The 12,694-nt window shown below is 50.3% G+C and overlaps 1 protein-coding gene across 1 annotated transcript in view; it reads left to right on the forward strand.

The window, feature by feature from the left end:
- Nucleotides 1-919: 919 nt before the first annotated feature.
- Nucleotides 920-12,694, forward strand: part of LOC102776472 (zinc finger MIZ domain-containing protein 2-like) — a 19,913-nt gene continuing 8,138 nt past the window's right edge. The window contains exons 1-10 of the mRNA XM_087849576.1: nt 920-1,443; nt 9,050-9,126; nt 9,406-9,520; nt 9,925-10,133; nt 10,336-10,495; nt 10,785-11,027; nt 11,117-11,270; nt 11,679-11,800; nt 11,883-11,972; nt 12,266-12,455. Coding sequence (XP_087705702.1) covers nt 9,077-9,126; nt 9,406-9,520; nt 9,925-10,133; nt 10,336-10,495; nt 10,785-11,027; nt 11,117-11,270; nt 11,679-11,800; nt 11,883-11,972; nt 12,266-12,455 — 1,333 coding nt within the window. The 5' untranslated portion in view covers nt 920-1,443; nt 9,050-9,076. The remainder of the gene's footprint in view (nt 1,444-9,049; nt 9,127-9,405; nt 9,521-9,924; nt 10,134-10,335; nt 10,496-10,784; nt 11,028-11,116; nt 11,271-11,678; nt 11,801-11,882; nt 11,973-12,265; nt 12,456-12,694) is intronic.

The following is a 12,694-nucleotide window of genomic DNA, read 5'->3' on the forward strand; positions in this document are numbered from 1 at the left end:
TCTGCCAATCCTGATTGGCTGATGATCACAACGACCATGTTGGGCAGACATTCACCTTTAAATAGCCTGCACTATTACATAGTCATTTTTCAAGATAAGCAACTCTTCACGCTTCCGAGCATATCTCAGCTTTCTTTGGCTGAGATATGCTAGCTAAGACTTCTTAGGCTAACTAGCTTAACTTTCCACAGCCAGGAGCGTTAGCGTTATTTCCCGTCACTGGGCACTAGCTACCTCTGCCCGTCTCTCCTATCTGCACGGTTTAGCACACCAGCTAACGCCGTTGTCCTTTGGCAAAGGCTAGCAAACCAGCTAACTTGCATCCCTCATCATTAGCATCCCAGCTAGTGAAGATGACATCTTTCCCTCACAGCAGAGGAAGCGTAGACTCCGAGAATGACTCTGTATACGTGGCAACAAAATCTCGAGGAAGGACACACTGGGTCTTCTCGTGTTGCCTCGGGCTGGAACATGCCCTGGTATTCTGAGGAATATGCTGGGAGGCGCATCCCATAGTGTGACATCTGCTACTCTGAGAACCGGGGTTACTGAAGTAACCTAAAGCTTTACGCTCCAGTGATATCTGCATTAGTACTTTTACTTCTGGGATGATTCAAAACTTTTATACCCAGTGGAGTTAGCTCACAGCATCTCGATGGCCCTTGGGGTTAGGTTCTAGTTTTATGTGTAGGAAGAAGGTCTCAGGTTCAAATCCCGGGGACAGGTGCAGAGTAAGCACACCAACATGAAGCTGAGGCTGTGTTTCAAATCAAGTTTGTGTTTTGCTCTTTACTTCATTTTAAAACCCTGATTCAGACACCACACCTGGGCACACCTGAGGACTGAAACTGTGAGATCTAAATGACTCTGTCTGCTTGCTGCTCCTCACTGTTCAAACACACAGGTGAGTCTCAAGGATTACGTCCACTCTCTCTCCTGTCTATGTGAACGTCTCTCTCTCTCTTTCCTGTCTGTGTGAACGGCTCTCTCTCTCTGTCTGTGTGAACGTCTCTCTCTCTCTCTCTGTCTATGTGAACGTCTCTCTCTCTCTCTACTGTTTAACCTGATGGCCAGCAGCGATCAGTGATACAGACGAACCGAACTGTAGCGGCTCCGTAGAGCAGTTAAGCCCACTGGATCTGCTCTCTTCTCCCGTGTGAACCCTCCTGGATCTACGAGGTATGGTGTCACCTCCTGAAGCCGGACAATCGGACGCTGAGGCCGGCGGCAGGCAGCGCTAGCTGACCGAGCTGCGGGCTTTGAATTTCGGCCTCACTGTCAGGATTTTATCGGGACTTTTTTGCCGGATCTTCGGAGTATTACTGGGGGAATTGCCTGGCCGTGGACACTTCGGGAAGGTTCGGTTCTTAATGCCCCGGAGGCTCCGAGAAGAGCAGACTGCGGAGCCCCGGAACAGGGCTCGGACACCGGGGGAGTGCGAAGGTAGGGCAGGCTGCGGGGAGGAACAGTGTACCCGCTCTTAGTATACGTGTGTGTACGTGACAGGTGCGGGGCCTCGGGGACGGGGATTATCGATGACTAGATGAGTTTCGGGCTGATCGGTTTGCAGGTACACTACACCGAACACCAGGTGAGTGTTTTGTGTTGGAGGAAGAGGTTAGCATGTCGCTAGCTGTTAGCCTTGCAGCATTCCATTGTCACAGACAACATGCTAGCTGAGTAACAAGGATGGAAACGGTAAAAAAAATTCTGCCAAATTAAAAATATCGGAAGTCATCTGCGCCCTCATTCCGCATCCAATGTAATAACAGTACTCAGTGAAATGAGCCCTGCTGTTTACACGCAGGGGACTGCTGTTGGTGTGTTAGCACGCTAATGCTAGCCAGTGGTGCTACTAGCTTTAGCCGGAGGAGCCCCACTTCCCGGCTGCTGTAGCAGGAGCTGCCTGCTAGTTAGCACGTTAGCATCAGCTCCCCCTCCTCCCCCTGGTTGCAACACCGCTAGGAATCTCAAAATGTCTTCTGACACTCATTTTGTTTCCATCTGTGCGGTCAGACGGAGGCAGCAGGCGGTGGCAGAGAAGTGTGACGGACACAGCACCGCCCGGCTCGGCACGACACAGCAACTTATATTAGACTTAACCCATTTATCAGGCGCATGCGTGGGCGGCGTGCACGCGGGCAGACTGAAGTCGATTTACAGCGTTTACTGTGGAAAAAACACATCACGGGCCGCTGTGACGGTACACCAGTGACATGTTCACGAGCAGGGGACGCTGTTTAACCACAGCACTCTGATACTCCACCAGCCCAGCACGACACGGGCTCCAGTTCTCCTACACTGGTGGAGGAGAAGGTTTTAAACTTGCACCAACTGAGCTGCCTGCAGTTCTGCCAGCATCCAGCAGGGGCAGCAGGGAGTCAGTCCCCATAGACTCCTGTGTTTAAACTTGGAGTAGAAACAAACATGTTTACGGCCGGAAACACAAACTGTTTGGTCTCATAACACCTGTACGGGGAGCATGTTGTTACCACTCACCTGTTTAAGTTGTATTAAGCCTTAAAGGTTCTATTTTAGGGGCGTGGCCTCTTTGACTGACAGTTGGATGGTGACACCTGTAGTTGCTAGCTTCACCTGAACTGGACCTCTGGGCCTGTTTGTGCTGGTGGAGCATGTATAATGACGTCATGTGGCCAATACCATGGCTGCTGTGAGGTCACTGAACTAACAGGCTGAGTGAAACTCTGGGATTTTGTCTAATTAGCAGGTGTGTGTGTGTGTGTGTGTGTGTGTGAGGGAGCTGCTGATCGATACACATTTAACACATCTTTAAAAGTTATTCGTGTTTAGCTTTAATCGTGATTTATCTCTGAGGTATGGGGCAGGTAGTGTGGAGCTCAGGTGAGTCAGCTGCTGGGAGGAACAGGTGTGCACACACAGGGTTACCTGATTGGTTGATGGACAGGTGCGGAGTTCAGGTGTTGGCAGACTTTAAACTTTCCACTCATGTGTAAATCATTTCCTTCTTCCTTTTTCGTCCTGCTTTCTGTTTACCTGTGAAACAACCTGCTTGTTGCCTCGAGCTGAGTCGTTTGTGCGTGACACGCTTTGTGGGCGGAGCTGAACTGGCGGAATGCAGGACGCTGCCTGTCAGAAACCTTCACACCAAAGTCCACCTGCTAATCAGGGACATGCCCACTGAGGGTGACTGCAGGTGTGCAGGGACAGAAACACTCTTGTTTTCACTGAGGTGCAGTTTGTGTTCTTAGCAGCCAGAGTTCAGCAGGTGAGTGTGACGACTGCAGCGGGCTGATCCACAGGTGAAACGTTTTCTACCTGAAACTCCTCAAACGTCAGGGTCTAAACGTCAGGGTCGGCCTGTTGATGTGCCGCAGGTGTGTCTGTGGGTCAGAGGAACGAGGAGTCTTTTACCTTCTGACCGAACACCTGCCGTGTTCACGTCTGCTGCACCTGGGAGGATGTCTGCCTGGTTTCAGGTGACGCTGGTTGGTCGGGCACGTTGGCGGGCTCTCGGTGTCGCTGCGAATCAGGAAAGCGAACTTTAAATAAGAAGAAGATTCCTGATCTTTCAGACTTTAAAAGGTTAAATCTGTAAATAAATGAAACTGCGTCTGATTGGTGACGTGTGTTAGCACTTAGTCCCTATGGACCAATAAGCTCTTTACGCTACATCCACACACTGGTGATGGCAGCTACATTGTAGCCACGGCTGCCCAGCTGACAGAGGCGAGGCTGCTGGACACTGGCGCCACCGGGCCCTGCAACGGGTCAGGCGTCTTGCCCAAGGACACAACGACCGACACTGTCGGAGCCGGGGCTCGAACCCGCAACCTTCCGACTACAAGGCGAACTCCCAACTCTTCAGCCACGATCGCCCCAGGAAGGAACGCCGCGTCCTGATGAACGCTGTGTTGTGGCGTGCGTGGAGTCAGCATACTCACAGCCATCAGATTAACGACCCGTTTGTGTTCTCAGGACGTTCCTGTTTCGCTCTCAGAGCCACGGCAGCTTTTTAACGTCAGTTTGTGAGCAGAGAAGAAGAGTTTGTGATGTCAGCAGCTCGTCATGTGACAGAGCGGTGTTTGTTGAGTTTCCTCCTCTCTGACCTTGAAGCCTCGTCAAACCTCAGATTGTGACTCAGGTCACCCATCAGGCTGCTGCTTCCTGCTGATCTTACTGGATGTTTGAGACGAACTCTGGTCACCAGATCACGTGACGCTCCTGCCGACGCTCCTGCCGACGCTCCTGCCGACGCTCCTGCCGACGCTCCTGCCGACGCTCCTGCCGACGCTCCTGCCGACGCTCCTGCCGACGTTCCTGCCGACGTTCCTGCCGACGCTCCCACTGCAGCGTTTCACGGTGTGAAACCTCCGCCTTCACACTACAAACACACCTGCAGCGGCGCTCCTCGTGGGAGGAGACTTGGATCCTTTTGGTTGTCAGCTGCATCCTGTGACTTCCTGTTGGAACGAGGCCTGGTTCTCAGGGCACAGCTGCTTCCACATCTGGATCGGTTCAGCTAAAAGCCTGACTTCATTCATCCAGAGCTGAAGGAAAACTCTGGGTTTCTGTTTCCTGGGCCAGTTACCGTGGTAACAGAGACTCTGTGACCCTAACCTGCTCGTTGGCAGGCGTTTCCTCTGACTCCTCCCCCTCCTGCTGCACCTGAACCAGCTGGTGGAGAAGAGCCACGACCCCCTGTGGAGTTTTAGGCTCCTGCAGGTCAACTCCAGCCAGGTGTTTCTACCTGCTGCACCTCTGCGTCTGGGAAATGACCCGGATCAGATGCTGCGATCAGGAAGTAGAACACCTGAGGACAGAGGCGTGGCTTCCTCTGAGCCCGGCGAGCTTGTGATCAGAAAAAGGAAGTACAGTGGTCACTGGTTGTGATGTCGCTGCTACCAGTGTGGCTCAGTCAGCGCTCGCCATCAGGCCCCTCCCTCATGAATCAGGTGCTTTGGGAGGTATGGGGGCTGTGCAGCTCTGAGTGAAGGCAGAGAATCAGGTGGTCATGTGACTGTGTAGCTGAGTCACATGACCATCGCGCTCCTTCGCGGCTTAGTCACGGCCTCGAGCGTCTGCTGTCCTCCTGAGCAGACCCACACAGGTGAGCTGCGACGGGTCACCTGTGCGAGCGTCACACGTCCTCCCTGACAGAGACTGAAGCTTTCATTGGAGGAGCTGGCCCACATACCTGCATCCTGTCTCCATCACCTGTGTGGGCGGGGTCTGCACAGGTGATGATCTCTGTGAACCAATGATCACACTGACTTGTTCCCTCTGCTCGTCCTGATCAGCTCTGCGTGACGCTCACAGACATCAGGACCACTGAAGCTGGTCCACAGGAGGACACTCCACAGGAGGACACTCCACAGGAGGACACTCCACAGGAGGACACTCCACAGGAGGACACTCCACAGGAGGACACTCCACAGGAGGACACTCCACAGGAGGACACTCCACAGGAGGACACTCCACAGGGCCCCACGATCAGCTCCCTCTCTGTGGTCCTTTCACTGGTTTTCAGACACTTTGTCTTTTCTTTCAGCTGCTTCTGAGAATCTGGTTCAGTGATTAGTGTTGGGTCAGTGAGGCAGCAGAAACCAGGTGTGTGTGTGTGTTTGTGTTTGTGTGTGTGTGTGTGTGCAGGCCTCGCAAAATTTCAAAATCTCTGGTAGCCCTTCGGGCAGGGACTCTTCAGTTTGTGGTAGCCCAAAATAAATTTAAGTAGCCCGAATAAAAAAGAGCAATTTTTTTGATTGATGTTAATCAAAAAATTGTTGAAACACAAATCACAACATTGTATAAAAATTACAATCATCAACTCAAATACTTGGTTCTAATTAAACAGAAATTTCTATGAACTTGTAAGAACTGTGAACATGAATCAGTCTGTGTCAGATCCTCAATCTGACATTTCCACTGAAGTCACGGGCTTTTGAAGTTTGCAAAGACTGCTACATTTGGCCAAAGGTAGTTCACTCTTTGCAACATAGTACGCTGTTCTAAACAGATTTTCAGGTTTATTTTTAGTTTGTTATTTGTAATTGGTGTTTGTTCTGGGAAAGATATTACAGACTGAGCAATAATGCATTTCCTGCATTTCTCATGGGTTCTAATGGGGGCCTTTCTTAAAATGACTGGTCCCAGTAACAAAGGCGCTTGTCGACTCAGAAATCGAGGGAAAACCAACAACACACCCGGCAGAACATTATGTTATATACACGGGTGCACATAAGTGGTCTGCATGTGCGCATTCGCTGTCAAAATAAAAGACGCGAACCAGATAAGAAGTTGCAGCGCGCGTTTGCGTCCATATAAAAGGCACTGTTTTTGTCCGCTAGAGTGGGATTTTCACGGCATATTCTGCACCACCTCTCTGTGCGTTCATCATTTGTTTGAAGCCAGCTCACCTCCTGCAACCACTTTTCCGAGAATACGCGCTTCTTTTGTGGTTCAGACTCCTGACATTTCTTTGGAGGTGGAGGAACACCAAAGTAATTGCTTAAAGGAGCTTCTTCGACATCTTTAAGAGTTCTAAACAAATGTCTGTCCTCCTCCTGAAAATCTTATGTATGCAAACACGCGTTGCAACTTCTTATCTTGTGCGCGTTTTTTATTTTGACAGCGAATGCGCACCTGCGGACCACTTATGTGCAGCCCTGGTTATTTAGCTCGTCATATTGCAGCCACAGAAATTCTTTTGTCCATGAAACCATAAAGCTGCACTTTCTTTTTGCCTTATAGTCTGATTTGTCATAACTTTTCCGTTTTGTGGTAAGCTTTTCTTTGGCTGTCACTTCTTCACCCTGACCTGTCTTATTTGGCTCAGCAGAACTAAAATATATATCCTGCTGCTTTTACACACGCACTCACATAACGCTCAGCGATTCTCTGCGCGATCAACCTCTCACATGTTTAAGCTGCGGGAGATTTCACTTGTCATGTTTGCATAGTTAGCTAACGATTGATAAGACGATGTCAGAGGAATTGGTGCGCAAATTATCATCACTCACCAATCAGTGCTGTCGCTCTCTATACACAGTTCGCACGATTGCAAAGTGAAAGCAAAAAACAAGCGCAAATTCAAACGCGATTTCAATATGTCACATATTGACAGTGACTCACCGATGCCAATGACATAATTACCCAGCTACATTTCCCAAAGAATGCAAAAGCATTGACATATATTTTTCCTTCCTACGATAGGCCGACGAGCAGAGCAGAGACAGATTTTGGTAGCCCGACTGGAAAAATGGCTAGCCCCGGGACGTCGGTCTAGTGATTTTGCGAGCCCTGGTGTGTGTGTGTGTGTGTGTGTGTGTGTGTGTGCGCGCTGAGCGATATCGAGGAATGCGTGTTTCCTCCCGGTCTTTCCTCCGACCTCACAATCAGTTGGGTATAAAACTTGACTTCCTGTTTCTTTTGAAATAGTTGATGGAAATCTTCCTCCTCTCCACAGCAACTCATTGAGAAGCAGAAACAAACATGTCTGCTCTTAATAAACTCATATTTCTGTTCCTTCTCAGTATCACTATATAATCACTGCCTCTGATCACTTCCCTTTGCCGTGTTCAATAGGAGGGTGATTAGTGGTCATATTTAATGCATAAGTTCCCTGCAGGGCATTCTGGGTATTGGAGTACTCACGATGATCACAGCAGGAGACTAAGGCTGTGTCCCAATTCAGGGTCTGCAGCCTTAGAGTCCACAAGGGCCACGTACTCAAAGACCGCTAAAGCCGCAAGTGAAATGGGACGGTCTAGCCTATGTCGCGCTCCTCAGGTTGCCTAGCAACCATGACACCAACTGCTGGAAATGTTTCAAACAGCTTTGTTTGACAGAAATGAAGGAGAACATCTTTTGTTCATCTGTTTGTTTGTTTCTACACGAGCTTTGTGTGATTAGTTGAGTATCTGAGGCTGAGACCACAGGATTGAAACATGATTGTTGGGCTTCATGTCTGTGCTGAGCAGTCATTTAAGATTAGCTAGTAAATAACAATTAGCTAATGTTGTTCATGAGAATAAGCCATATCACTGTGGTAATGTAAATATAATATGGACAATATTATATGTAGGGCTTGCAAAATTTCAAAATCTCTGGTAGCCCTTCGGGCAGGCATTCTTCAGTTTTTGGTAGCCCAAAATAAATTTAAGTAGCCCGAATAAAAAAGAGCATTTTTTTAATGTTTTTGTTTCCGTTACAATATTGTGACGGAAACAAAAATTAATCAAAAAATTGTTAAAATACAAATCACAACAACTGTATAAAAATTACAATCATCAACTCAAATACTTGGTTCTGATTGAACAGAAATTTCTATGAACCTGTAAGAACTGTAGAACATGAATGCTTTAAGTCACACAGAATAGATATCAGAGCCTTAAACAGGCTGACTTCTGCTAAATGGGTCAAACTGGGCAGAAAGTCTACAAACACATAACATCCTTATAGAATATGATGTAACACTCTAGATCAACTTAGCTCAGAATATATAAAGCGTATAAACAATTACACAATATGATGCAACAAACACAGCAGTGCTACTGATCCAAAATACTCAAAGCTTCATAGAACTGAAACAAACATTTATTTTAGCTCCATTCTGCCGATCTCCATTATTAAACATTCACACATAAATAAGTGACATAATATTCAGTACTTACTTTTAAAAGTTTACTTTGCAGCCGCCCTGCTTCAGCCGTCCACTGTTTTTTTTGGGGGGTTTTTTTGGCAAAATTATCCACACCCACCACCGCGCTATGAAGTCTGGGATATGTTGGGCCATAAAGGATACACGACCCATCCTTAAAATTCAGGGAAACGAAGGACGCCTTTGAATCGTTGTGTCGCTGTGACGTAATCAGCCTTTAAGGCTGCAGACCCTGAATAGGGATACAACCGGTGCATGCAGGTTTCTTTAAACGGGAGGATTTTTGAATGGACTTTGGTGGAGAAAACTCAGCGCAGCGTCACGGTCTGTGTGCAGAGAGACTGATGGGAAATGTAGTTTGCACCAAAGTCTGAATCAGCTGATTGGAGACGATGTCTGTCTGTCTTTCAGAACGCTGTCTGATTGACTCCGCCCACCATGAACCCTCTAAACCAGATGAAGGCTGGACTAGCCAACAACCCACACAGGTACACACACACACACACACACACACACACACACACACACAGCTGTCATCTTTACTTTTACTCTAATATTTTTGTCCTGAAACAGTCGAGTCAGATTTCAGTGGATTCACTTTAAATCGATAAATCATGAATTTGACTCTGATCCCAAAAATCTACAAAATAAACTGACAAAAGGTTTTCAGCTCATAATTATACACATTTATATTTATATATAATAAATATTTGTGCTGCTGTGTAAGAGTGCATAATTGTTTTACTCATGGACCCGCCCCCCCACAGTGACGGCTCGTACCCCTACGACCCCTCCAGCTGGCAGCAGCCCACCAATCAGCCCACAGGATCGCTCTCCGTGGTCACAACTGTCTGGGGAGTCACAAACCCCTCGGCCAGCCAGGTATGACATCACCAAGCAGAAGGATGTGACATTATCGATCATTTGTGGGGCGATCGTGGCTCAAGAGTTGGGAGTTCGTCTTGTAATCGGAAGGTTGTCGGTTCGAGCCCCGGCTTGGACAGTCTCGGTCGTTGTGTCCTTGGGCAAGACACTTCACCCGTTGCCTACTGGTGGTGGTCAGAGGGCCCGGTGGTGCCAGTGTCCGGCAGCCTCTGTCAGTGCGCCCCAGCCTGGCTGTGGCTACAATGTAGCTGCCATCACCAGTGTGTGAATGTGTGGATGTGTAAAGTGCTTTGGGGTCCACAGGGACTGAGTAAAGCGCTGTACAGATACAGGCCATTTACCATTTTTACTCACTCAACGTCACTTCCTGTCTGATGAATGTTTACTTCTGTTCTCATCAGGGTCTTGGTGGAGGCGTGATGGGGCCCGGGGCCAACCCAGGCGGGGGTCCCATGATGCAGGGCCCCGGGGGGTCGGGCATGGCCGGCGGGCCCGGAGGCTACATGGGCCAGCAGGGCTATGGAGAGCCCAGCAAAGGCTACATGACCCAGGGCATGTACGGCCGTACGGGCGGGGCCTACACAGGAGGACCGGGCGGGTACACGGGGAGGTGGGTGTCTGCTTCAGCGTCACGTCGTAGCCAACGGTAGCATCAGAAACTGAAATAAACCGACCTGCTGCTCCGGTTTCTGTCCTGAGGGTGGATGCTTGGGTGCAGCTCGCTAAGCTCCGCCCTCTCATCCAGATATCGAGGGGTCTTATCTGTCCCACGTCAGGTGGTCGGTGATGTCAGTGATGTCGTTTGTTTGCAGCTATCCGTCGAACCCCGGAGGCTCCCGAGGCTCCGCTGACTTCACTCAGGCTGCCGCCGCCGCCGCCGTTGCTGCTGCTGCTGCCACGGCAACCGCCACTGCTACAGCAACCGTCGCCGCCATCCAGGAGAAACAAAACCAGGAGATGAACTATGGACAGGTGAGCAGAAGCATGAGGTCACTGGGGCGCCTGGGTTAGAGCTCCCTCTGCTGGTCCACTCGTGCAGGTGAATGAACAGAAACGCTGTGGGAGGTGGAGGTGTGTTTGGTGACGGGGTCGAGTTTAAACCTGAGGGCGGTGCTGGCGTCCCCGGAGCACGGCGCCTCCAGCACAGTCCAGATTGGTCCTCTCTGTCAGCAGACGAGCATTTCCTCGCTTTTAGCCGAACTTGTGCTGAGGACACCTGTTTGATGACATCACCGATAAATTTGTTGTGGTTGTTTCCCAGATGGGTGGTCCAGCCTACAATAACCAGTTCATGGCCCACTCCGGCCCCCGCGGCCCTCCTGGCATGGCTCCTGGAGGTATGGGCCCAGGTCCAGGCCCCGCCAGAGGTCCCCCTTCAATGGGCCCCATGTACGGACCAGGAGGGGGCCCGCAGAGGGTCCCCCAGCACCCAAACTATGGCCCTGGACCACAGCAGGGACACCTGAGGCCCCCGCAGGGCCTCAAACGACCATACAGCTCAGAGGTGAGGCTCAGGAGTCCGTGCTGCTGACCCTCAGGTTACCGTGTCAGTGAGTGAATTCACACCTGTGTCCACGCCTTTCCCGCCCTCAGTCCTTCCCGGGAATGTCCCAGCAGTACGGCGTTCCCGTCGGTTCCAGTGTGAATGTCATGCCGGGTCCCGGAGGTGGCAGTGGATCCATGCCTGGTTCAGCTGGAGGCGGTCACGGCGGCCCCTACTCGGGCCCCAACATGCAGTACCACCCAGGTAGGACGCTGTTAGTCTCACAGGTCGGTCTAACGAGAACCCAGCCCTGCCAGTCCTGACAGGACAGGAAGTGACCTTAGCCTGGTCAGGTTTGTAAGGCTGGTCTGACGACAGGTGAGGACAGTCGGTCTGAGGTGTGCTGGTGGGTCCTCGTACCTGCCCACGCCAGAGTAAAGCTCACAGGGAGCGCTGGAGCAGAACGGGTTGTTTGTTTTCTTTGGTTTTACATGATTCCTGAAGTTTATCGTCACGACGCCATCAAACAGGATCAACTGCACCTGCAGGTGGTGTGAGGTGGTGTGAGGTGGTGTGAGGTGGTGTGAGGTGGAGGTTTCACCACAGCTGATGATGGGACACAGACCTCGTGTTCTGATGATTCAGGTGTGCTTTCTCCTCGTCTCCCTGCAGGTCCCGCTGGTCCAGGTCCCGCCCCGCCACGGTCTGGCTCCTCCCCCTCCTATCAGAGCCATAAAATGCCCCTCCCACCTCAGTACCCTCCCTCTGGGCCCCCCAGTTCGCAGTACTACAAGGTGAGCAGCTATACGGTGTTGTTGGAGCGATGGAGTCCTGAATGCTGTCACCTGTTGATTAACAGCTGATTGGTTTGTGCAGCAGGACCAGTTTAACGGGCAGAGCGGCTTAAACACTCTGACAGCAGGGGGCGCCGCAGGAGTGTATAACTCCTTCAACCAGCCATCAGGGGTAAGGAGAGCGCACACACGTGTGTGTCTGTTCGTTGTGAGTGTTTGGCTGATTTGGCTCCTCCCTCTTTAACACAGCTTTCTTCTTATTAGCTGCTCCTCCTTAATAATGAGTGGGTGGGGCTTTTATCCCCGCCTCTGTGACGTCATATAGACCGCTGTGTTAACCTGAGTGTTGGTGCACACACATGATCAGAAACACACAGAGCAGGAGACATGTGACAGGAAGTGAGGGCGCACATGCTGAAATAAGGTTTTTGTGTTTTCTGTCGTCTCTCCGGCGCCGTCTGTTAGCCGGGGCGAGGGTTGCCAGGTTACCCCTCTTCTCCGGTTCCAGGAAACCCAACACCTCCCGTCACCCCCAGCAGCTCCATGGCTCCGCCCTACATGTCGCCTGGCAACAGTGACGTCAAGCCGACGCCTTCTCCCTTCCTGCCTGACATCAAACCCAACATAGCTGGCCTGGCCCCTCCCCCGCCGACAGGTACACACAATCATCGATCACATGGTATCAATACGACTGATGATCAGAGTAATCTGAATATGTTAAATATATAAGAAGTCTGATTATATTTTAGAACCAGCTGCTTGAGTCAAACTGAGGTCATGAATGAAATGAAACATTCTGATTGGTCCACCATGATAAACAGATCAACATCATTTGGTTTCATATCAATAATCAATCAATAATGTTTCATGATCAGTCACATCTTGAGATTATCA

The sequence above is a fragment of the Neolamprologus brichardi genome, chromosome 12 (assembly GCF_056152115.1).
Source record: "Neolamprologus brichardi isolate AB-2024 chromosome 12, ASM5615211v1, whole genome shotgun sequence".
NCBI classification, from domain to species: Eukaryota; Metazoa; Chordata; class Actinopteri; order Cichliformes; family Cichlidae; genus Neolamprologus; species Neolamprologus brichardi.